Source organism: Salmo salar, chromosome 12 (assembly GCF_965601325.2).
Source record: "Salmo salar chromosome 12, fSalSal1, whole genome shotgun sequence".
Taxonomy (NCBI): domain Eukaryota; kingdom Metazoa; phylum Chordata; class Actinopteri; order Salmoniformes; family Salmonidae; genus Salmo; species Salmo salar.
In genome coordinates, this window is record NC_138302.1 from 71,006,829 (window position 1) to 71,033,025 (window position 26,197).

The 26,197-nt window shown below is 44.1% G+C and overlaps 2 protein-coding genes across 6 annotated transcripts in view; one reads left to right on the forward strand and one right to left on the reverse strand.

Annotated features, from left to right (window-relative positions):
- Window positions 1-2,924: 2,924 nt before the first annotated feature.
- On the forward strand, window positions 2,925-19,628 carry LOC106565623 (ethanolamine kinase 1). The gene is made up of 9 exons (XM_014132935.3): window positions 2,925-3,344; window positions 12,661-12,798; window positions 13,024-13,145; window positions 13,530-13,670; window positions 14,614-14,756; window positions 14,853-14,936; window positions 15,115-15,275; window positions 15,380-15,453; window positions 15,991-19,628. The coding sequence occupies exons 1-9, from the start codon at window positions 3,141-3,143 to the stop codon at window positions 16,061-16,063; spliced, it is 1,140 nt and encodes a 379-aa protein (XP_013988410.1). The 5' UTR covers window positions 2,925-3,140; the 3' UTR covers window positions 16,064-19,628.
- Window positions 19,629-20,050: 422 nt separating this feature from the next.
- LOC106565622 (transcription factor SOX-13) overlaps window positions 20,051-26,197 on the reverse strand; it is a 48,248-nt gene continuing 42,101 nt past the window's right edge. For all 5 annotated transcript variants that reach the window (XM_082959279.1, XM_082959278.1, XM_082959280.1 and 2 more), the window contains 2 exons: window positions 22,769-22,985; window positions 20,051-22,294 (listed from right to left, as the gene is read on the reverse strand). In XM_082959279.1, coding sequence (XP_082815405.1) covers window positions 22,015-22,294; window positions 22,769-22,985 — 497 coding nt within the window. In that variant the 3' untranslated portion in view covers window positions 20,051-22,014. The remainder of the gene's footprint in view (window positions 22,295-22,768; window positions 22,986-26,197) is intronic.

Sequence of the window (26,197 nt, forward strand, 5' to 3'; positions counted from 1 at the left end):
TCAGAGAATCTTGGTACACACTGAAGGTAGACGGGACCAAGGATCCTACTGGATGTGAAAATATAGCCATCGTCACTCATTACCTGGATGAAAACAATAACATGTGAGAGCGGTTGCTGCCAATGGCAACCACAAAATACTGTGATTCTTTATCATTTACACACCTTGTTCTTACCGAGCTAACAAAGGTTGGCCTTGGCACAGAAAATATACTTAGTCTATGTTATGAGATAAATGTACTTTGGTGCTTAAAGTGCAAATCAATCCCAGAACAACAGCAAAGGACCTTGTGAAAATGCTGGAGGAAACCGGTACAAAAGTATCTATATCCACAGTAAAACGAGTCCTATATCAACATAACCTGAAAGGCCGCTCAGCAAGGAAGAAGCCACTGCTCCAAAACCGCCATAAAAAAGCCAGACTACGGTTTGCCACTGCACATGGGGACAAAGATTTGACTTTTTGGAGAAATGCCCTCTGGTCTGATGAAACAAAAATAGAACTGTTTGTCCATAATGACCGTCGTTGTTTGGAGCAAAAAGGGGGAGGCTTGTAAGCCGAAGAACACCATCCCAACCGTGAAGCACGAGGGTGGCAGTATCACGTTGTGGGGGTGTTTTTCTGCAGGAGGGACTGGTGCACTTCACAAAATAGATGGCATCATGAGGTAGGAAAATGATGTGGATATATTGAAGCAACATCTCAAGACATCAGTCAGGAAGATCCTAACTGACCTAAGATCGGTCATTTTTACTAGGATTAAATGTCAGGAATTGTGAAACTGAGTTTAAATGTATTTGGCTAAGGTGTATAAACTTCTGACTTCAACTGTATGTGTATGTATTTTGTCTTTATTTTGTTTTAATTTTCTATCTAGGGACGGGCACTGTAAATTAGAACAAGCTAACATGTTATGGTGCAATGCAGCTTACTTGTTGTAAATTGCAATGTGTTATTGTATCTGTTCCTACTCAAATAAACTTTAATAATAAAAACAGTCGTCTGAGGCGACTCCGTAGCCATTTTGTGGTGAAAAACGTATTCTGATTGGCTGGGCCTGGCTCCCCAGTGGATGAGCCTATGCCCACCAAGGCCCACTCATGGCTGCACCCCTGCCCAGTCATGTGAAATCCATAGATTTGAGCCTAATTAATTTATTCTAATTGACTGATTTCCTTATATGAACTGTAACTCACTAAAATCTTTGAAAATGTTGCATGTGGCATTTATATTTTTGTAAGAGGGCAGCAGTCTTTAAGATGCAGGGTAGAGTACTGGTTGGTATCCAGCTCGTGTTACAGAATCCTACTCATTAGGCTACTCTACGTGCTTAATTTACATCACTTTTGTTTTGAGCCGACTTTGCTGTAGGCCTCCAGCTCATGCCCTGGAGGCAGCCCGGTTCCAAATCCAATGCAATCAATGCTAACACGGTTCACTTAATTGCCCGGGCATTAATCAAATCCCATCATTAATTTCCTCGCTTCCTTTTTCAATTGAATGTATGGAAAATATCATATGTAACAACATTCAGGTAACCTGAGTTAAATTAGCTAATTATCAAGGTCAATGTTTTTATTTTAAAAGTAACTCAAGTAACTATTTCGGTACTCTTTCCACTCCTGCTAATAACCATCATATCAAAGTAAACTTGGAGTCACTTGACTACATGTTGTGTGACACTCCCATTACAACTTGTCTTGAAAGTATGCAGTTTGTTCCACTGGATGGTGAATGCACCAATTTGTAAGTCGCTCTGGATAAGAGCGTCTGCTACATGACGTAAATGTAAAATTAGGCTACAGATGAAATAAGTTATGATGAAAGTATAAATATCGAGGGTCTTATTCTGGTGACATGATCATCGATGCTTGCTGCCTTTTGACAAATAATAATAATCTAGCTCTTTTGCCAATAATAATCTCATCATGTATGTAGGCCAGGGTTACCCAACTCCAGTCCTCAAATGCACCCAACAGCACACATCTTTGTTGTAGCCCCAGACAAACTCACCTGATTCAACTCAATGAGGGCTTGATGATTAGTTGACAAGTTGAATCAGGTGTGCTTGTCCGGGGCTACAACAAAGATGTGTGCTGTTGGGGGTACTGGAGGACTGGACTTGGGAAACACTGGTGTAGGCTATACCCACAAGGTGTTGGCTAGAGCGTACATGCCAGCAAATACCAGGGTGTGAGCTATATAACGCAACATTTCTTGTGATAAAATCATAGTAGAGTTGAAAATGCAATGGAAACCCACTTAACTTGTATTTGTTATTCTGTACATGGGAATTTAACCTCAAAAGGTATTTTTATGTGCACTACGTCATCACGCACAGCCGTTTATCCGTAACAAGTCAGTTTGATAAACTCATCTCTGGTGGGAAAATGCACATACTGTTTTCATGCAGATTTTAGAATATTCACATGAAAATCTGTCCCCAATTGAATGGAAACCTAGCTACAGACAGAAAAATGGATAAGGCTTTTATACATTTCAAAATGGCCTCCTATGGGTTCAAGGTCCAATAACAATGGGAATACAAAAAAAACGTATTGAATGCCATTACATTGCTGGTATTCGACTGGTATTTGCATTACAACACTGACACACTCTGACTAAAATTGGTACTTCTAAACATATTGAGAAGAATAGGGGGTGCCCCAGACCAAGTTATTGTCAATGTCTGGGACCAATCAATAGGCCTAAATGTTGCGTAAAAACAATGACATGTTTCTTATTGATCAAAAGTAGATCCCCATTCAAGGTCATGAATGTCGCCCTTCTCATGTTATTTGATAATGACTCTTTGGATATGCATACACCCACAGAGTTTCTTTGTCACAACACCGAAAAACGAAAACGTCTACTCTGACGCTCTTCGACTCCACTCGGACAAACTCGGGCTTAGAAAGTTGGCGTGCTCCCTCCCAGTCCGCCGGTTGCTCGGAGCTCGCGGTTATGCGCGTCTAGCATCGGATGATTACGCGAGGGCGGTGCCAAGTAGGAGTTAAGCGACGACGAGAACCTCACCGGTAGTTGCATCCTTTGCTTTAACCATTTATAAGCTTCTTGTTTAGCTACCGTTAGCCGTTTATACCAACCAGCTCACAAACAATTGTTGTTATTTTTTTTGGATGTCCCGAATTCCATTCATATCTGTCAAGAATTCGAAACGGAAAATAAACCACATTATGGAGACGGAGATACACGTGCCTGTGGGGTCGCCGGTAATTCGAAAATTCCCGATTTTCGTGGAGGAACATAACGTAACCGATGGGGCAATGAAGCTGATAAAGCAGCTTCGGCCAGCGTGGGACATAAACCATGTCAAGACCAAGGTAAGTTAGACATCTCTCCACTGAATGATGCGCCATGGCCCATCATCATCACTAGCTAGCTAACTAAAGTTAGCATAACTATCAGACCAGTCCAGGGGCCTTGATATATTCCTCGTCCTGTGCATACATTTAAAACATGTATTTCGTGCATCACACTGGCTTCTCTTGCATTTAGTTACTTCGTTTGTAGTTATTCAAGCAGAGTTCAAAGCTAGTGGTGTTAGCATTTAGCTAGCTGTCAGTCACTACGCCGTTCTTGGAGTCTTTAGTCGAATCAACAAGGAATGTTCGTGTCTGTATTCTGTGCTCCATGGATACGTTGACAAAAAGGTCATACGTCTCCCTTAGTGTGGTTTTCCGGTAGACTAGACGCTTTGTTGCGTATTGCTGCCTTTCACAGTTTGGAAAGTGCATTACACATTTGTTAACAAAAATAAAAGGAAATTGCACCTCCGTCTAACAATATATACTATACTACCAGTCAAAAGTTGACACACCTACTCATTCAAGGATTTTACTTTAGTTTGACAATTTTTTACATTATAGACTAATAGTCAAGACATCAAAACTATGAAATGACACATATGGAATCATGTAGTAACCAAAAAAGTGTTAAACAAATCAAAAAATATTTGAGATTCTTCAAAGTAGACACCCCTTGCCTTGACAGCTTTGCACACTTTTGGCATTCTCTCAACCAGCTTCATGAGGTAGTCACCTGGATTGCATTTCAATTAACAGGTGTGCCTTGTTAAAAGTTATTTTGTGGTATTTATCTCCTCAATGCGTTTGAGCCAATGAGTTGTGTTGTGTCAAGGTAGGTGTAGTATACAGAATATAGCCCTATTCAGTAAAAGATAAAGTCCATATTATGGCAAGAACGACTCAAATAAGCAAAGAGAATCGGCAGTCCATCATTACTTTAAGACACGAAGGTCAGTAAATCCTGAACATTTCAAGACCTTTGAACGTTTCTTCTAGTGCAGTCGCAAAACCGTCAAGCGCTATGATTAAACTGGCGGTCATATGAGGACCACCACAGGAAAGGAAGACCCAGAGTTACCTTTGCTGCAGAGGATAAGTTCATTAGAGTTACCAGCCTCAGAAATTGCTGCCCAAATAAATGCTTCAGAGTTCAAGTAACAGACACATCTCAACATCAACTGTTAAAAGGAGACTGCGTGAATCAGGCCTTCATGGTCAAATAAACCACTAAAAGGACACCAATAAGAAGAGGCTTGCTTGGGCCAAGAAACACAAGCAATGGACATTAGACCGGTGGAAATCTGTCTTTTGGTCTGATGAGTCCAAATTTGAGATTTTTCGATTCCAACCGTGTCTTTGTGAGACGCAAATTAGGTGAACGAATGATCTCTGCATGTGTGGTTCCCACCGTGAAGCATGGAGGAGGAGGTGTGATGGTTTGGGGTTGCTTTGCTAGTAACACTGTCAGTGATTTATTTAGAATTCAAGGCACACTTAACCAGCAAGGCTACCACAACATTCTGCAGCGATTATGCCATCCCATCTGGTTTGCAGCTTAGTGGGACTATCATTTGTTTTTCAACAGGACAATGACCCAACACACCTCCAGGCTGTATAAGGGCTATTTGACACAAAAGGCGAGTGATGGAGTGATGCATCAGATGACCTGACCTCCACAATCCACCGACCTCAACCCAATTGAGATAGTTTGGGATGAGTTGGACCGCGGAGGGAAGGAAAGCAGCCAACAAATGCTCTGCATATGTGGGAACTCCTTCAAAAATGTTGGAAAAGCATTCCAGGTGAAGCTGGTTGCGAGAATGCCAAGAGTGTGCAAAGCTGTCATCAAGGCAAAGGGTGGCAACTTTGAAGAATCTAAAATATAACATATTTTGATTTAACACTTTTGTTTTGGTTACTACATGATTCCATATGTGTTATTTCATAGTTTTGATGTCTTCACTGCTATTCTACAATGTGGAAAATGGTAAACTAAAGAAACCCTTGAATGGGTAGTGGTACTGTGTGTATATATATATTACTATCCCTAACACCAGGCCTTCAGCCTGGGAGGCTAGAACCCCTTCTCTCAAAACCCCTTGTAGTTTTTCTGCATTAAAATCTCCGATACCCAAAAACATCTCTGCTGCTGCTACTACCAATTTCAATCTTCTTGGATTTCCTTTCCATCTGTGTGGTACAATTAATGATCATAGCAATAAATGCCAAGAAGCCAACCTTGCTAATGCACAAACTGTTCGGGTCACTCTGTACTGGCCTACTACTCACAGGGATCCTCTCAGGCTCCCTCACCCTTTGCCCACTATCCTCTACTTTGCATCAAAACTCAGGACAGACAGGGTCTCCTCAGTCTTACGCTCGCCAACGGGTCTGCATTAGAGGTCGACCGATTAATTAGGGACGATTTCAAGTTTTCATAACAATCGGTAATCGGCATTTTTGGATGCCGATTATGGCCGATTACTTTTCACTCCACGTGGAGACTGCGTGGCAGGCTGACCACCTGTTACGCGAGTGCAGCAAGGAGCCAAGGTAAGTTGCTAGCTAGCATTAAACTTCTAAAAAAAACAATCTTCACATAATCACTAGTTAACTACACATGGTTGATGATATTACTAGTTTAACTAGCTTGTCCTGTGTTGCATATAATCAATGCGGTGCCTGTTAATTTATCATTAAATCACAGCCTACTTTGCCAAATGGGTGATTTAACAAGCGCATTCGCGAGACAGGTACATTGGTGCAACGACAGTGCTTAACTATAAACATCAATGCCTTTCTTAAAATAAATACACAAGAATATTTTTTTAAGCCTGCGTATTTAGTTTAAAGAAATTCATGTTTGCAGGCAATATTAACTAGGGAAATTGTGTCATTTCTCTTGCGTTCTGTGCAACCGAGTCAGGGTATATGCAGCAGTTTGGGCCGCCTGGCTCGTTGCGAACTGTGTGTAGAACATTTCTTCCTAACAAAGACTGTAATTAATTTGCCAGAATCTTACATAATTATGACATAACATTGAAGGTTGTGCAATGTAACAGCAATATTTAGACTTAGGGATGCCACCCATTCGATAAAATACAGAACGGTTTCGTATTTCACTGAAATAATAAATGTTTTGTTTTTGAAATGATAGTTTCCAGATTTTACCATATTAATGACCTAAGGCTTGTATTTCTGTGTGTTTATTATAAGTAAGTCTATAGTTTGATAGTTGTCTGAGCGGTGGTAGGCAGCAGCAGGCTGGTAAGCATTCATTCAAACAGCAGTTTCCTGCGTTTGCAATGCTTGAAGCAGAGTGCTTTTTATGACTTCAAGCCTATCAACTCCCAAGATTAGGCTGGCAATACTATAGTGCCAATAAGAACATCCAATAGTCAAAGGTATATGAAATACAAATGGTATAGAGAGAGAGAGAGAGTCCTATAATAACTACAACCTAAAACGTCTTACCTGGGAATATTGAAGACCCATGTTAAAAGGAACCACCAGCTTTCATATGTTCTCATGTTCTGAGCAAGGAACTTAAACGTTAGCTTTTTTACATGGTACATATTGCACTTTTACTTTCTTCAACACTGTTTTTTCATTATTTAAACCAAATTGAACATGTTTCATTATTTGAGACTAAATAGATTTTATTTATGATTTATATTAAGTGTAATTGTAATTAATATTTTTATATATAAATAAAAATCGTCCGAATAATCGGTATCGGCTTTTTTTTGGTCCTGCAATAATCGGTATCGGCGTTGAAAAATCATATTCGGTCGACCCCTAGTCTGCATCGCGCCAAACAGCGTGCATCACTTACATAGGGTTCCCCAACTTCAGTTGATCCACCTTAACACGGAACCCAAACCGGCTGCGCGCGTGCACCATCGTGCAGAAATGTATTTTGTCCCCCCACACCAAACGCGATCACGACACGCAGGTTAAAATATCAAAACAAACTCTGAACCAATTACATTAATTTAGGGACAGGTCAAAAAGCATTAAACATTTATGGCAATTTAGCTAGCTAGGTTGCACTTGCTAGCTAATTTGTCATATTTAGCTAGCTTGCTGTTGCAATCTAATGTGTCCTGGGATATAAACATTGAGTTGCTACTCGCTGCTACTTGCCATCTGCCCACTACCTCGCCCGGTTCTCGGACATGACTTCCATCTCCGTTTGGGACTTCAGGAAACTTAGTATTGAGTCGCTTACTGATGCCATGCTTGCTCATCCAGACTTCATTCCAGAACAACTCCAGCTGAGTGAAGCATCATTCATACCTTTATCTTTCAAGATTCCAAATAAAACAAGACTCTCAGATGCAGAGTGCATGTTTCATGTCTGAATGCCATTTTTAAAATGTTACCTTTATTTAACTAGGCAAGTCAGTTAAGAACAAATTCTTATTTACAATGACGGCCTACCAGGGACCAGTGGGTTAACTGCCTTGTTCAGGGGCAGAACGACAGATTTTTACCCTGTCAACTCGGGGATTCAATCCAGCAACCTTTTGGTTACTGGCCCAACGCTCTAACCACTAGGCTACCTGCCGCTTTACCATTGCTGAGATTACAATTTGTGTAATCTGTGGTTAATATCCGGTCGTAGCCGCAATTCTAAATGCAGTCTCAATTGCTGCATATCACACTGTTCATAAGAACCTCTGGTTTAAATGTTTTAGTTATTTTAGTTTCAACAAATCGATAGGAGACAGAGCTCAGTGGGAGAGAACATCTCCTCCGTATCCAAGCAGAACGCCCCACTCTCCCTCTGTTAGCTAACGGTGGCTACCTAGCTAAACAGCTTGTTCACCTGCTCGTGGTAAATCTACGATCACTTCAATTCATCATTAAATCTTGATAGCAGCGTAGCAGAATGTTCGTTCCAATTTTTTTGTTTTCTCCACAAAACTCCTTGAAATATTTGATTGGATAAGATGACACCTCTAAATGGACGAATGTGAAAGCTGTATTTTCAGGAGAGCACAAAGTGGTGTTATCAAACAGTTTAGACTGATTGAGGCTCCTTCCATATCAGAGACATGCCCACAAACGACTTATCAGACATTTACACACATTATTCACAAAATATCAAGGAAGATATCTGTGCAGAAATATTTCAATTTAATTCAGTTGATCAAAATGTCATGATTTTATAAAGTGATCACCAGAGTGGACAGTCAAAAGCTCCTAGCTAGCGATCTCATTTGCATTCCCCACTGCCTCAATAGCTTCACATAAATACAGGCACTTGGTAAGCTGTCCTCTCAGATAAGATGGACAGTGTAGTGGCAAAACGGTGTGTGCGTGTCCAGAGGATTTTAATACCCTGTGAGTCACCATTGTCAGATAACCACGTCATATTCCCATCCTTAATTGCCTCAATCCTGATCCCCGACAAACACCTAACTTTGGCTTCACGAACACACCCACATAAGACACAACTCACCCCCAGCTACACACACACACACACACACACACACACACACACACACACACACACACACACACACACACACACACACACCTCACTCTCATCTCCATACCAACTGGAGTTTTGATGTCCATTGATAGACTCTTACTGACAGTTATGGCTGCTTTGCGGGATGTATTGTTGTCTCTACCTTCTTGCCCGTCGTGCTGTTGTCTGTGCCCAATAATGTTTGTACCATGTTGTGCTGCTGCAATGTGTTGCTGTCATGTTGTGTTTCTGCCTTGCTATGTTGTTGTCTTATAGGTCTCTCTTTATGTAGTGAGGTGTGTTTTGTCCTATATTTTTAATCCCAGCCCCCGTCCCCACGGGAGGCTTTTTGCCTTTTGGTAGGCTGTCATTGTAAATAAGAATTTGTTCTTAACTGACTTTCCTAGTTAAATAAATATACCTAGGCCTGTTTCTGACCCTGTGTGATGTCTTCCACACTTAGGGTTCCTGTCGGGGAAAGAGGAAATGCATTATTCACTGGCAATAAGCAGTAGGTAGGCCTGCTATTGGGTGAATCTTGTATCTTGTCAGCTGTTTTATGGCAATGTGTTTGTGACATATGATTACACTAATGGTATATGACACACTGGTTTCTTTCGGGCCTTGAAGAGCAGGGACGATAAACCCCAAATTACCGACACCGTTTACTAAGGTAATTTTTCAGTGATTTTTGCTACACAACATTCCTGTAGATTGTTCGAAAACCATTATTCGGTCAACAGTAATGGCATATGCATTATGTTCATTCCTGCTATGAAAGTATCTCTGTCCCTGTTTGGCTGTCGGCTGCTGACTCATTCCCCCTCTCTCATTCCCCCTCTCTCATTCCCCCTCTCTCATTCCCCCTCTCTCATTCCCCCTCTCTCATTCCCCCTCTCTCATTCCCCCTCTCTGCGCATGGAGGAGGGAGATGCATTCTGAGAAGCATGACTGTTGCTAAAAATGCTGTTGTTTATTAGTTTACTCCAATTGGGGGGAAGGGTGGTAGGGTTTGTGGGGAAAAATAAAGGTGTATTCTAAAAAAAGGGGTATGTGTGTGTGTATGTATGTATGTATGTATGTGTATATATATATGAGTGGATTGGAGATGATGCAAACAATTACATTGATGGAAGCAGCAATATTAAGCTGATCCACACCTTAAAAAAAATATAAAAAAATGGCGGGGAAAAATGCTTTCAAAGCAACTACAGTTGTTCTGGAAAGTGTTTGTAGGACATTTGCCTACATTTACTGATAGATTACTCAATTAGACTACATGGCGAGCAACAATGTCATATTTAGAGTTATCAATCTAGCTAAGGGATTCCAGTTCCCACTTCCTCAGGTGGTAAATGTCACCTATAGGTTAATATGCACAAAGATGTCAGCAAATTCTCAAGAGCTAAAAATACATCTGATCATTCTGGATCCTATTTTGACAGGTTGCACATCTAAATATCAGTCATGCATTTCCTGGATATGTTAGCTTACTTTTTTAATCATAGACTACCATCTCAGTTGTCTTACCTGGCACTGGCAAAAAATAATTATATTGTAGCGCCCTGCCGCTAATGTAAAGTAACTATCCATTTAAAAAATGTTTTATCGAGCAACATAGTTACCTTTATCTGGATATTACTTTTTGTCCATATTGCCCAGCTCTAGCTCCCCCCCCCCCCCCCCCCCCCATTTTTATTAATGGTCAATTATTAGTCGCTGATTTATGGTTGTCGTAAAAAACATCAATTTACTGGGATGTGGATTTTTGGCCATATCGCCCAGCTCTAGGGCCTTGCTAGTGAGACTAACTTCCCACTCTTGCCTAGTGCTGACAAACTTAGACATGTCTAACTCCAGTCATTCTGTGTTGTTTGGTACATTGAGGCCAGAATGTGACTGTCTCAGCTGTGTGTGTGTGTGTGTGTGTGTGTGTGTGTAGCTTAATCTGGGCTTGTCCCCCCCCCCCCCCCGCTACCCTGTGACTGAGAACGTGACACTGTTGACCTCCCAACACAGCTTTTCTCAATGGGAGCCACCCAAACAGGCTTTGTCCCCCTGCCTTTGTCCCTGTAACCCACACAGCCCCGCACCACCACAGCCTAATACAGCCCCCACCAGGCATGGGTACATGCCAGAGAGAGATGGAGGACAAACTGAGCGAGACTGGGAGGACAGACAGAGTGGTAGACTTATAGAGATGGAGAGCTGGGAGAACGTGTGAGAAACTAGTTGGAGAGAAGTGAAGGTGGGGGGGGATTACTGGAACTGAACTGACTGAGCCACCTGGACAGGATTTGGAGGGGGTCGGGGGGGCTTTCTGTTACTGTAAATATCTAGTGTCAAGTCCAGTCCCAAACATCCTGCCCTCTGTCCCTACAAACACCAGAACCTACCAACACCCCAGTCACATCCCATTCCCATCACCTTTGACCTGCTTATTATCACACATTAATGCCATGTGGCCGCCTGCCAATTCTGATGTGTGTGTGCAAGAGATACTTCGTATCCTTTGCGTGTTTGACTGTCTATGGCCTCATGAATGGCTAGAAACTGAGAGAAGGGTTCAGTCTCAACAGAGAAGATCAATGCTCTGGAGAAGGTTTTAATTTGTAGCCACAATAAAGTGATAGCCTACTAAGATATGCAGACGTTCTGTTCTCATTCAAAGAACATGTCACCTAAAACAGAATGCTCGTTAATAATTACCCCAGTTGTGTTGGAGCTTATTGCCTGTGATACGTGGAGAAACTCGCACACACTGTGGTATGATGATCACAGGTCATAGTGGTGCATTGTGTTCTGGGTCTGTGTAGACTGTCACGGGATAAAGCAGTCAAAAGCGGTATACGTGTGTGTGTGGTCATAACATGGTGCCGGTGTGCCCAGCTCTCTGGTCAACCATGCTAGGAATGCCAGCTATGTAGGGGTGGGCGGCCAGAGAGCGGGCCAGTGTGGATGGGACTAGTCGCTCTGCAATCTCTAGCTGTGGGGATGGATATCTGCCCACTGTCAAATCACTAGTCCGGATTGGCCACATTCCAGAGAGCATGAATACGGTCAGTTATTAGCCATTGGGTGGATCTCAATGGTCAGAAAGGAGATGGGGAAAGAAAGCCACATTTAACTAAAGACTACACATGCAGACCATGACGTCCTGTGTGACTTTCTCCCCCAACAGTAGTCATTGGATGAAGTGGCTGGCAATGCAAACAGCTTCCTTGTCTGGGAGCCGTTAAACAAGTAGCCTAGCTGGAAAGCCCTTGCCCTTTGGCCCAGTTGTCCAGCTTCAGTATAGACATAACCCAGAATACTGTAACTATCTCAGCTCCTAAGATAAGCTAGTCAGACCTTCTAGGAAATGACTGTTGTGACTCCCCTCAACCTTCTCATGGTCATCTAGGCCTATGCTTCCTGATATGACTCCTGGCAAGGACAGGCTTGTGCCTCAACTGACCGTTAACTAGAGTAGACTAAACTATACCTTCACTGGTGGGGAGGGGGATACCTAGTCAGTAGTACAACTGAATGCATTCAACTGAAATCTCTTCCCCATTTAATCCAACCCCTCTGAATCAGAGAGGTTCGGGGGGGGCTGCCTTAATTGACATCCACGTCATCGGCGCCCGGGGAACAGTGGGGTAACTGCCTTGCTCAGGGACACAACGACAGATTTTTACCTTGTCAGCTCGGGGATTCGATCCAACAACCTTTTGGTTACTGGCCCAACACTCCTACCCGCCAGGCTACCTGCTGCACCTACTGATGCATTTTTGCTGTATTAATCTCCCTCCCTCCCTCCCTCCCTCCCTCCCTCCCTCCCTCCCTCCCTCCCTCCCTCCCCTTTCTCAGCTCTTCACTGATGGGACCACTAATAAACTGGTGGGTTGTTATGTGGATGCCAGTCCAGAAGACGTGGTTCTGGTGCGTGTGTATGGGAACAAGACGGAGCTGATCGTCGACCGAGACAACGAGCTCAAGAGCTTCCAGGTGCACCACACACGTTCTCAAACACACACACACACACACACACACACACACACCCTTTACAGTTCACACATTTGACACTTCGAGCGTTTCACTATCAAACTCAGGAACTGAGGGCATCTACACTGGTAGCCAAGTTCAACTCCCTGTGCATGGACCCATATGCAGGCTACTTCCTGGTGTGTCTTATGAGGTCATCTGTGTCTAATCCTTTGCATGTCTTTCCAGGTGCTACATGCTAACGGCTGCGCACCGCGCCTCTACTGCACCTTCCAGAATGGCCTCTGCTACGAGTTCATGCAGGGGGACGCCCTCGGAACACAGGACGTCAGGGACCCTATGTTACTCAGGTGAGGACCTTTACTAGAAAACCATCTTCATGCTGATCCTGGTATCGGTCTAGTCTGCAGGGTAAGCCTGGTTTGATGTGTAAATATACACACCCTCAATACAAGCTCATAGCGTAGCTGAATGCTAATGAGTCCAGAGGGACTGCGTCTCTAGGCAGTCCTAAGCCCTGTTGGCTGCACCATGGAACAAGAATAAGAACTGTGTAGAGTAAACACCATTTAAAAGGTCAAAAAACAGTCAAGTAAATTACTTTTTCATTGATCAGAACAGGATGCAGAACACAAACCTATTTTTGGGGGATAGGAGTCATTTTGTAATGATTGTTGTTTATTTCATCATACTTTCAGAATGATGTAATGAGGTGTGTGTGTGTGTCTCCTCAGGCTAATATCCAGGGAGATGGCTCGTATCCATGCGATCCACGCACATAACGGCTGCATCCCCAAACCCAACCTGTGGATCAAGATGAGGAAATATTTCTCTCTGGTCGCCACCGAGTTCACCGAGCAAGCCTCCAACGCCAGGTAAGAGGAACCTGAACACACACACTTTGGCCCCCTCTTACTCAAGAAGGTATTTTCTTAAAACGGTTTACTGTTCATACATGTGCTGGCCAGCTGTCTCCCAGTCCTGTCCTCAATGGCTGTATCTGCCTGGGTCTGCTATTAAGTCCTCTATACAGACTCCTATATAAGTGTGATCATAACAACAGCGCAGGGTAGAGGTGGATTATGGAGGCGGAGGTATGCACTGGGATAACAGATGTTTGCTTACCACTTATCAGCCTGCCTAGAATGCCTGGGTAATGTAGCGAGCTAATGCGTCATTCAGCCAGCCTGCCTGCACTGTACAAACACACACACACATGTAGACTCAACAACTGTGCCCCAGACAGCACTGTCAGAGGAGGCTTCTGTCTTCTTGTGGGTGGGTACTGGCTGCTCCTCTACCCAGCCAACAGCAGAGATCTGGGCAGGCAGGGAGAAGAGAGCTGGGTGAGGCTCTGGGGACTTGGGTCACTCAGTTGGCGAGAGGTGGCCTAGGTAGCTGGTCCTCGGTGGTGATAGGCCATGGGGAGGTAGGTTACTGTTAGTAGGGAGCAGTCCAGCCAGTAGTAGCTGTTGCTGTACTACTAGTGGAAGAAGGTCAGAGGTGGCCCTGGATAGAGGGTTGAGAACACAATGGGAGTCGGTCAACCTTCTGGATGAACCCTTCAAGCCCATTACCACAGGACAGTGGCCGTTTCTCCTCAGCACTGCTCCACTGGGCACTCTGACTCTACACAGTACACACACACACACACACACACACACACTCTCTGTGTCTGATTTTAAACATTATCCTTTTAAGATAAAGACTAGCAATAGAGGCAACTTACTCCCCACTTCCTCCTACCTCCCCACTTCCTCCTACCTCCCCACTTCCTCCTACCTCTCCCTTCCTCCTGTCTCCCCCCCATCTCTCCAGGATCCAGCAGGAGGTGCCCAGCCAGGCAGTGTTGGAGCAGGAGATGGTGTGGATGAAGGAGCACTTGTCACAGCTGGGCTCTCCTGTGGTGCTCTGTCACAACGACCTGCTCTGCAAGAACATCATTCACAACAGCAAAGAGGGTGAGATATGTCATCAGTTTAGAACATCACCCAGGTGATCATCCACTTATTATAACATCCAAGTGTTACTGATTCCACCCTCTCCATTTTCTCCAGGCCATGTCCGGTTCATAGACTATGAATACTCTAGTTACAACTATCAGGCCTTTGACATCGGGAACCACTTCAACGAGTTTGCTGGTAAGAGGAGATACATGGGCTGTATCTTAGTCATGACATGCAGTGTGTGTGTGTGTGGTGTGTATATATGTTGTGTGTGTGTGTGTGTGACCTGTGTGTTTACAGGTATGAGTGAGCTGGACTATGGGCTGTATCCTAGTCATGACATGCTGTATGTATGTGACCTGTGTGTTTACAGGTATGAGTGAGCTGGACTATGGGCTGTATCCTAGCCGTGAGATGCAGCTGGAGTGGCTGCGTGTGTATCTGCAGGCGTACAAACTGTCCACTAAGAAAGGAGAGGAGGTCAGCGACAGAGAGCTGGAGAGACTCTACGTACAGGTCAACAAGTTTGCTCTGGTGAGGAACACACACCCTCTCTCTCTCCATCAGATGACTTGGTAGATGCCAGGCTGAAACTTTGATTAGTTTGACCCTGTCTAACCTTTGACCTCTCTCTGTAGGCATCACACTTCTTCTGGGGCTTCTGGGCACTCATCCAGGCCAAGTACTCCTCCATCGATTTTGACTTCCTGGGGTAAGTGTGTGTAATGGTGTTCTGTTGAGTGTTGTTAAAAGCTGTTGGTCTGTCTGTCTGCCTGTGGTGCATGTGAGTGAAAGGGATCATTTAATGTGGATGACAGACTGAAAGACAAACCCTGCAGCACAGTCAAGCTCTGTGGTATAGCACAGTTTCCACAAACACACACGCAGAGAAAGCTGACGGGGAGAGAGTGAGAAAATGGAGGGAGAAAGGAAAGATGGCGTAGAGACTGAGCGGTCTCGTCTTTGGCCCGCAGAGGTGAAACTGACCCTGGTGGTTTGAGTGTCTGCAACCCAATCAGTCCTGCAGTGACGACAGAACGGTCCCCCTCGGTCACCTGTATGAATGACATATTGCTCTTGACAGTTTAACAACCAGTCAATTGTAGCTGTCTGGGCTATTGTTATGGTTGCTATTGGATACTTGGTGAATACTTAAGTCAAAATGGATGTTTCAAACTCTCTTCCGCTCTCTTTCAACACTTCCTTTCCCTATCTCTCCCTCCACCTTTCCCCCCCATCTCTCCTGCAGGTATGCTGTGCTGCGCTTCAACCAATACTTCAAGACCAAGCCTGCAGTGATGGCCCTACAGATCCCAGAATGAGAGGAGGAGAGAAGAGGGACCCCATCACTGACCAGGGGAGCAGACACACTTTGAGCAGGAGAGGGCTGTGCTGGGGGATGAGGGTTGGGGTTGAGCATTATTAATGGGGTCGAGGGGTGGGGTAAATAACATTTAGAGGGCTGAGTGTGGATGGACCACAACATTTTTTCCGAACTCGGTCCCTGGCAACAAGCGCAAATACTATTTAATTCGTCTTCAACTCTGTCCACCTCTGTCTCACCAGTCAAGCTCATCAAGATTCCCCAAAACAGCCAGGGGGGGGGGGGGGGGGTCTGTGTGTAAATGTATCTTTATTTATTTATTCTGTGAAGAATTGATTGACCTAGTGATGTAAGATTCATTCCCCAGGCAGGTGGGTAGCTGAAACACAAGCTGAGTCCGGGAGCGTTTGGTGCCAACATGGAGGACAGTGTGCAGACAGAGTTCTGTAGATATGGGCTCTGAGTTTGCCCTGTGGTTGTGTTCAAGGTGTGTAGTGTAGGAGAGAGGGCAGCCATCTTGTCCTTAATGTAGGCACTGATCTGAGAGGATTTCTTAAGCAATATGGTCATGGTTTCACCTTGAAAATAGTGTATTCATTCAACTACATATAAAAAAAAAGGTCCAAACACCAATTCTCCCAGATCTACACGAAGTGGCTAGGGGTTGACGTAGAACTGAGAAGTTTTAGTTGCTTTGCAGTGAAGGTGGCATTGCCGTGTAGGTTAGAGAGGAGCTAGCCATGACAAGACAGTGATATGGTCGTTTTAATGTCTGTGACAGCAGAGCTGCCTCTGTGGCCGGGAGCAGCTTTAAACCAGGGCCCTGTTCTCCCTCAGCCTCTTTTCCACCACTTTAGCTTTTATAGTTATGGTGACTCGCTCTGTTAAACTTTGCACTCAGACTACTCTGAAAATCACAACCTCAATCACCCCTGCCTTACCCAGTATCTGACCCCTCTTCCTCCCCCTTTCTCTCACTGTCCTCTGCCCTATTACACTTCCTCCTCTCAACTCTCTTGATTGGCTGAGGTGGTGGAGGGACTTCTGCCTGAAGTGCACATATTCACTGTAACATCCCAACCTCCATCCATTCAGTCATAACTTCCCTAAAAAGGAGCCAGAATCTTATACAATGGGATATTGCGTAAACTGTCAGAGCCAGTCAATGCTTCAAAGGGTGTGGAATCACTAACCCCAATGTTCTGAAGCTTATCAGGATGTGAGTGAGGTGGCCAAGGACAAGACAGCAGGGTGAAGTCCACACTGAGCCAGCAACCACTTCCTTCTCTGACTGACATCATGATCTTTGGAGGAAGTCTTAACACCTTTCTTTACCCCGGTCCCCCTCCCTTCCTCTCCAGCCCTCTCAGATCAGAAGATCAACATGGAAGGGAAACTAGAGGAGAGCCATGTTAGAGTATTAGGATATTGTACAGCCTGTCCTGTGATCCCTCCCCTGGCTGGCTCCTGTTACTGACACGGTTAATAATTCACCAATATAGGAGGCTGCCAACTCTGACGGTGTTGAAGAGAAGGACTGTTGTGATGAGTCACTAGCCACGCTGGCCAGGCCTCTTAGTTCCCCTAGCAAACTGTGTTGTCTGGCTACACGGGGAGACTGATGAGCAGGCTCTTGGCTCTCAGGAGAGCTTGCCATTTTGTCCCTCGTCACTAGCTGTACAGGGAGGGTGGATGCCGTTTTCACCAGCTCTTGTCCTGGAGAGCTACAGTCTAGACGCATGATTCAACTAAGCATCATTATCCTGGTTCATTTAATCATGTGTGTTAGTGCTGGGCTGGAATGAACCTGCACGCCCTGTAACTGTCCAGGGTGTTTGACTACTGGAGTAGTGTTAAGCAGAGCAGAACGTCTGCAACATAGCAGTAGATTGATGCAACAAATGGAAATGACTCATACTTGATGTAGGATTGTGTCCGTTCTATACAGTACATTTCTATCTGCAACATTCCAAACCATTTACGTCAGTGAGTCAGCGTTTTTAAGTGAGTGGAATTGGTTGTGAGAATCTTGTAGTGTTTCCTAAATGGATGGTCATTGCCCTCTTGTATACATTTTTAAAGATCGTTATGGACAGAGACAACACTTTGAAAGGCTTCAGGTGAGTCGCAGCTCACCACCAGCTGTTCTGTCAGCCCAGGGTTGAACTAAGAGGTGACCAAGTGCAATGAATTCCTGTTTATCGTAGATGTACATATGTGAATGTGTTTCCTTTGAAATGTTACGGTCAACTCAATGAGACTCAAACTGTATTCCTGTTAGGGTGCATCTCAACCGTCTTACAGTGGATTCCTTTCCTTCGTCTGCACTAATAGGGAACAATTGGGTGGATGACAATAAATGAATCCACCATATTGCTTTCATCCTGTTTTCAGATGTGTGGTGCTTAAGGAGAGAAGAGGAAGACACTAAATGGAGACTGACCATAAGAGTATGAGGGAGTTAAGGTGGTCGAATGTCAAGATGCACCTAAGCACTCCTGGTGGTCTGTGGTTACATTCAACTAAACTAGTCAGTCACTAGATTGCCAAGCTACAACAAACAGAAGTGGCAACATAGGTTAATGGTTAAAATGTGATTAGAAAGCAACAGCCTACTTCCGTCCATTCTAGCATGGCCAGATAGTGATGACTGTAAATGTCTGCTTCCTGAATGCACAACCAAAAATGACCCTGGGTTTCATGGAAATGCACCCCACTTATTGAAGTGGTCGGCAGGCTAGGGCTGCTTTCCTATTCTTAAACTTGCCCCCCATTCTGCCTATGCCCTTGTTAACTGCCTTCACGAAATGTAAACGATTATGCCTTTTGATAGCAACTCCCTCCAGCCTAACACCTATCCAATCCTCTGATCTTTGAGGGCAAGCCAGCAGGAGCAGTGTTAAGAATCGGAGTGCCCTGTAGGTCTACTAGTAAAAGCGATAAAGTAGTAGAGTTTTTATACACTACTACAGCACATGCCTTCACTGGACAAACGTTGAAATAGCTTTTGAATGTGTCCTAGAAGACTTTGCACACTTGCATTCGAAGTAAGTTCCCCATTTAGAAAAAGCCAATAATACACATGTAGAAAGTTAAGCGTGCACTGTGGGACTTGATTTTATTCCAACATAACCCTGTGGATATGTGCTGACTACGGAAGGGTTACATCCTGACGGTGGTATTTGTAGACTAGAGACGTGTTGAAGGGGGTATTTCTCATTTTACTTTTTCTATATACATATCAAAATGGTTAGCTTCATAAGTCTTGCAGTTCATTTGAAATTAACGTGTGTGTGAATGTACTAAATTGACTTAACCTGAAAACACACTACAGAAAACTAGATTTTACTTCATTTTCTTTTTTTGTACATGATTTGAATTTTTAGGTGAGTGAGCCATTCTCGAAGGGGATGCTGTAGCATTAAGGCCAGCAGAGACAGAGGTTGTAAATACTAAGAAATACTGTGAATCTGACTGTACAGTGATCCCCCAAACTTGTGAGTGCTGGGGAGAGTAATTTAACATTGGTCAGTAAATATTTCCATTAAAAAAGTTGAACTATTTGTTGTGTATGCATGTGAGTGACAGAACACCGACCTTGATAGGGTAATAGGTTTTGGCTTCACTAGTTTCCTGTGAAGACCACCACGGGGGCTCCACTACTGAAGATATTCTCTAAAACACATCCTAATACACTGCTCTGATGACATGAAGTGACCTATCACTGCCATTGCATTTCTGTAGGAGTTGACTTCTTTGCATTTGGTCAGTAATTTAGCATGATTTGCCTTCTAGTTTCACTATAGGCCCAGCTGATAAGCTTCTGTTTATGTAAGGTCCTAAATATCATTACCATGATAAGGACTGGGGTGGAAATTCACCATGGCAACCTGAGTCAGTATGGTAAGAACTCATTGGACTGCACTCCTCTGGGGCTATAGGAGCACGTGACTGCAGCTGAACACACAGAAAAGATGACAGCCACAAATGTAACAACCAATTTATTATTTTCCAAAAAACAAAACCACAACTTAGAAAACATACAGAAGAGGTACACCTTTAAATTACACAGGCTCTTATAAACAAAATAAAATCTATCTATATTTACAACAGCAGGGGTGACAACAGGCCACAGTTCTCGTCTGGGTTTCTGTCATAATTAGATAAACATGTTTCTCTATACAGTGCCATCCCCTTGGCTCTGGGTTGAAGTTGTCCTTAGCAACAGTTATCTTATCCTTAACATTATAGGCAAAGATGACACTGATCTATGGTCAGTTTTACCAGGGGCCACTTCATCCTACTCCCCAAGCAAGGCTCTACAACAGTGTAACAGCAACTAACCACAGGCCTGCCTCAGTTAATACGATTACACCACAAATCTGACCTCTTCTGTCCAGTACATTGTGATGAAGGCTGTATCCCAGCAGTCTAAAGTGGCTTCCTATTCTGTTTTTCTCCATCTGCATTGATCTGAAAACTTTCATTTCACCAGGTCAGCGCAGATGAAGGAGACGAAGCGACATTAGGACTATTGAGATGGAGCCCTGTTGTGTAAAGGTAAACTGCAGTACATGGACAGAGAAACAGCTCTGGCCAAGACAAGAGGCCAGGGTGTCAGGATACAGAAAGTGTTCAGGCCAACCTTTGAGTTCAATACCCACACGCACACTCAAAGAAACACACATTTTACAGAACATTTGTATAACGTTCTGTGACAAGTACATTGTAAACCCGCGTTCAAAATAAATTGATTGAAAGACATTATGCACACATCACATACAGCTTGTACACAACTAGAGAATAGAGAAGGATGAGATCAATCTAGAATAAAGGCTTGGAGGGAGATTCCTTAGACATTTCTCCTCATTACACTAGATGTCACTGCTGATCAACTACTATCACAAGTGCAAAAACTGAAACACTGGGTGCATCCTGAGTCTCAAGTGGCTTCCTCGTCTCCTTTACTCCACCTGCACTGAAGTGAAAGAAACTCTCGCACAAGGAATCCCCCATATTGCCTTGACTTATCCTGTTTTGTTGTCAGTGCATATGAAGGAGAGGATATAAGGAGACAAGTTTATACTTTAGGACTACTTTGGTGCAGCCTTTGAGTCTGTTTGGAAAGGAGATGAGGGTTCAGTGAAAATGCATTCTTACAGAGTGCATCTCATTACATATGCATGACCAGTGCATTGGCTAATAATGGGGATTATTCAACCTATCACCACAGACTAGGTCATCTGTGTAAATATTGAGAATTTAAAAAATGAAATGTTAAAAAAATTTCTAGCGATCTTAATGTGGGATATTTCATGGTGCTGTGCCCATCCCAAACAGCAGAGGGCAGCACTCCTTCAGAATCAGATCTCTCCCTAATTACTGATACATGTAGTTAGGGAGAGATCAGATGTTTCATACCCTGGCCCTAATATTTTTAAGGATATTGTCTAGAAATAATAGATGTGTGTTTAGGGAAACATCTACGTCAATGCCTGTTGCTGACAGTAATGAAGCCCAAGTCTAATCCAGTGCATCTCAACTCATTCCACATTCTGAATGTACCTTTATTACTAGCAACATGGACAGCCCAATCTATGATTCATGATCTTTTAGATTCAGCTGCCAGACACCTTTAACGTCGTAACAAACTGTCTCCTACTAACCATAACATGGGCTCTGCTGACATGGTCATATCACATGGCTAAGATTTAACCGTTGAACTCTGACACACTTGATGTGGACCAAGATCCCCTTCATCACACACACCTTTTTATTCAGTTCTCTACACACACACACACACACACACACCTCTTTCTCTGTTCCGCTCTCCTTTTTTCCTTTCTTCTCTCTCTGTCAGTGAGTAGCACTAGCTTTCCTTACTCCTTTATCCCTATTTAAAAACTCTGTCCCTCTCTCTCTCTCTCCCCCTTCCTCTCTCCCTCCCACTCAGTCAGTGAGGAGAACTAGCTCTCCCTCGCTCCTCTCTCCTCTGTCACTCTCCTCCCCCTCGCTGTACGGTGGTCTCTCTCTCTCCCTCTCTCTGTGGAGGGGAGTGGGTGTGATCTGCCCCTCAAGTCTGCGAGGAGGCGGAGCCTCCAACCCTCGTGGCAGGTAGTGCTCCAATAGCGCGGGGTGGAATGGCACCGTCGGCATGGAGACCGTTCCACCGCCGCCTGGGTATTGGCCCTCGCCTGGGGCGTAGTGCAGCTTCTGCGGCTCTGATTGACTGGAAGACAGACAGAGACAGGACGTTGGTGCTGGAATGTACAACAATTCCAAAATCCTTGTCTAGATCTGAAAGGACTGGATAGGTGTTTGCCCTGAGGCACGGCTGTAAGTAGGAGTCTACCACCATGTCTCAGGACATGTCCATACCCAGAGAAGAGGACTGGACTGAAGAAAATAAACCACTCGAAGCTGCTGTTACTCAAGAGCAGTTTTACAGTCATAGAGAACAATAGAGCAGAGTTTTATTCACTATGTGAGAAGACATAACCAGCTGTAGGCCTGCATTTCTATTTAACCACAGTGGGTTTGTTTGTGTTCTTACAGAAAAAGCACGAGGGACTAGAGCAGAGTTTGTTTCGCTAAGAGCTCTCTGTATATCATCATCTCAGGTTCTATTCACTGTCAGAGCCAATCTCTAACAGAACATCATCTCCTGTGTGTGTGTGTGTGTGTGTGTGTGTGTGTGTGTTACCTGTGTGTGTATGCCCCTCTCTGCTCCTGTCTCCGGCTCTTCATCATGGCTTTGTACTCGCCCACCCTGAGTCTCCGCCCCTCCACGATGCAGGTGCGTTTGGGGCGGGGCTTGTATTTGTAGTCGGGGTAACGCTCCAGGTGCTGTCGGCTCAGCCTGGCCTGCTCCTCATAGTAGGGCTGCTTCTCCTGGTTGGACATAGACTTCCATCTAGTTCCTGGAGGGAGGGAGGGAGACAATGTCAGACTAAAGAACAGAGGACTTTCTGTACAAGAATACATTGGCTTCTCCTAGTTAGGAAGGGGGAGGGGCAGCATTGGAGACGGGGCTGCATTGGAGTGGGTCGAGAGCTTCAAGTTCCTCGGTGTCCAAATCACTAAGGACTTAAAATGGTCCACACACACGTGCACACAGTTATGAAGAAAGCAAGACAGCACTTCTTCCCCCTCAGGAGATTGAAAAGGTTTGGCATTGGCCCTCAAATCCTCAAAAAGGTATACAGCTGCACCACTGAATGTGTATTGACTTGCTGTATCACTACTTGGTATGGCAACAGCACCGCCCTCTATCGCATGGCACTACAGAGGGTGGTGCAGACAGCCCAGCACATCACTGGGGCCAAGCTCCCTGCCATCCATGACCTTTATATCAGGAGGTGTGAAAGGAATGCCCGGAAAATCATTAAAGACAGCAACCAACCAAGCCATAGACTGTTCTCTCTGCTTCTACACGGCAAGCAGTACCGGTGCATCAAGTCTGATACCAACAGGCTCAATGTTATGAAGAGTGATCAGAATCTGATCAGAATTCAGGAGAACAGATTCTATTCCCAAGCCATAAATAAGACTGTGTAGCCGTTAGCTATTTAGCAGTGAGTTGAAACTTGTATGTTTTTTTTTTGCACTGTCTATGCACACTCACACACACACAATCATCATATACGCTGCTTTTACTCTGTTAATCATATATCCTGATGCCTAGTCACCTTACCCCTATACATATCTACCTCCATCCCTCCAGTATCCCTGTCACCTTACCCCTATACATATCTAACCCTACCACTCCAGTATCCCTGTCATCTTACCCCTATACATATCTACCTCCATCACTCCTGTATCCCTGTCACCTTACCCCTCTATACATACAGTTGAAGTCGGAAGTTTACATTAGGTTGGAGTCATTAAAACTCGTTTTTCAGCCACTCCACAAATTTCTTGTTAACAAAGTATAGTTTTGGCAAGTCAGTTAGGACATCTACTTTGTACATGACCCAAGTAATTTTTCAAACAATTGTTTACAGACAGATTTCACTCTATCACAATTCCAGTGGGTCAGAAGTTTACATACACTAAGTTGACTGTGCCTTTATACAGTCGTGGCCAAAAGTTTTGAGAATGACAAATATTAATTTCCAAAGTTTGCTGCTTCAGTGTCTTTAGAAATTTGTCAGATGTTACTATGGAATACTGAAGTATAATTACAAGCATTTCATAAGTGTCAAAGTCTTTTATTGACAATTACATGAAGTTGATGCAAAAGAGTCAATATTTGCAGTGTTGACCCTTCTTTTTCAAGACCTCTGCAATCCGCCCTGGCATGCTGTCAATTAACTTCTGGGCCACATCCTGACTGATGGCAGCCCATTCTTGCATAATCAATGCTTGGAGTTTGTCAGAATTCGTGGGTTTTTGTTTGTCCACCCGCCTCTTGAGGATTGACCACAAGTTCTCAATGGGATTAAGGTCTGGGGAGTTTCCTGGCCATGGACCCAAAATATCGATGTTTTGTTCCCCGAGCCACTTGGTTATCACTTCTGCCTTATGGCAAGGTGCTCCATCATGCTGGAAAAGACATTGTTCATCACCTAACTGTTCCTGGATGGTTGGGAGAAGTTGCTCTCGGAGGATGTGTTGGTACCATTCTTTATTCATGGCTGTGTTCTTAGGCAGAATTGTGAGTGAGCCCACGCCCTTGGCTGAGAAGCAACCCCACACATGAATGACCTCAGGATGCTTTACTGTTGGCATGACACAGGACTGATGGTAGCGCTCACCTTGTCTTCTCTGGACAAGCTTTTCTCCGGATGCCCCAAACAATCGGAAAGGGAATTCATCAGAGAAACTGACTTTACCCCAGTCCTCAGCAGTCCAATCCCTGTACCTTTTGCAGATTATCAGTCTGTCCCTGATGTTTTTCCTGGAGAGAAGTGGCTTCTTTGCTGCCCTTCTTGACACCAGGCCATCCTCCAAAAGTCTTCGCCTCACTGTGCGTGCAGATGCACTCACACCTGCCTGCTGCCATTCCTGAGCAAGCTACATCATTTTCTGGAATTTTCCAAGCTGTACAGTCGTGGCCAAAAGTTTTGAGAATGACAAATATTATCACTCCAGTATCCCTGTCACCTTACCCCTATACATATCTACCTCATATATGATAAACAGAGTAAAAGCAGCATATATGATGATTGTGTGTGTGTGTGTGTGTGTGTGAGTGTAGAATCCTGTGAGTGTGCATAGACAGTGGTGCCCCGATCCCGCAGCTGAATCAACTTTAGGAGACAGTCCTGGCGCTTGCTGGACTTTCTTGGGCGCCCTGAAGCCTTTTTCACAACAACTGAACCGCTCTCCTTGAAGTTCTTGATGATCCGATAAATGGTTGATTTAGGTGCAATCTTACTGGCAGCAATATCCTTGCCTGTGAAGCCCTTTTTGTGCAAAGCAATGATGACGGCACGTGTTTCCTTGCAGGTAAACATGGTTGACAGAGGAAGAACAATGATTCCAAGCACCACCCTCCTTTTGAAGCTTCAGGTCTGTTATTCGAACTCAATCAGCATGACAGAGTGATCTCCAGCCTTGTTCTCGTCAACACTCACACCTGTGTTAACGAGAGAATCACTGACATGTCAGCTGGTCCTTTTGTGGCAGGGCTGAAATGCAGTGGAAATGTTTTTTGGGGATTCAGTTCATTTGCATGGCAAAGAGGGACTTTGCAATTAATTGCAATTCATCTGATCAATCTTCATAACATTCTGGAGTATATGCAAATTGCCATCATACAAACTGAGGCAGCAGACTGTGAAAATTAATATTTGTGTCATTCTCAAAACTTTTGGCCATGACTGTACAGCTTGGAAAATTCCAGAAAATTATGTAATGGCTTTAGAAGCTTCTGATAGGCTAATTGACATCATTTGAGTCAATTGGAGGTGTACCTGTGGATGTATTTCAAGGCCTACCTTCAAACTCAGTGCCTCTATGCTTGTCATCATGGGAAAATCAAAAGAAATCCGCCAACACCTCAGAATTTTTTTTAATTGTAGACCTCCACAAGTCTGGTTCATCCTTGGGAGCAATTTCCAAACGCCTGAAGGTACCACGTTCATCTGTACAAACAATAGTACGCAAGTATAAACACCATGGGACCAAG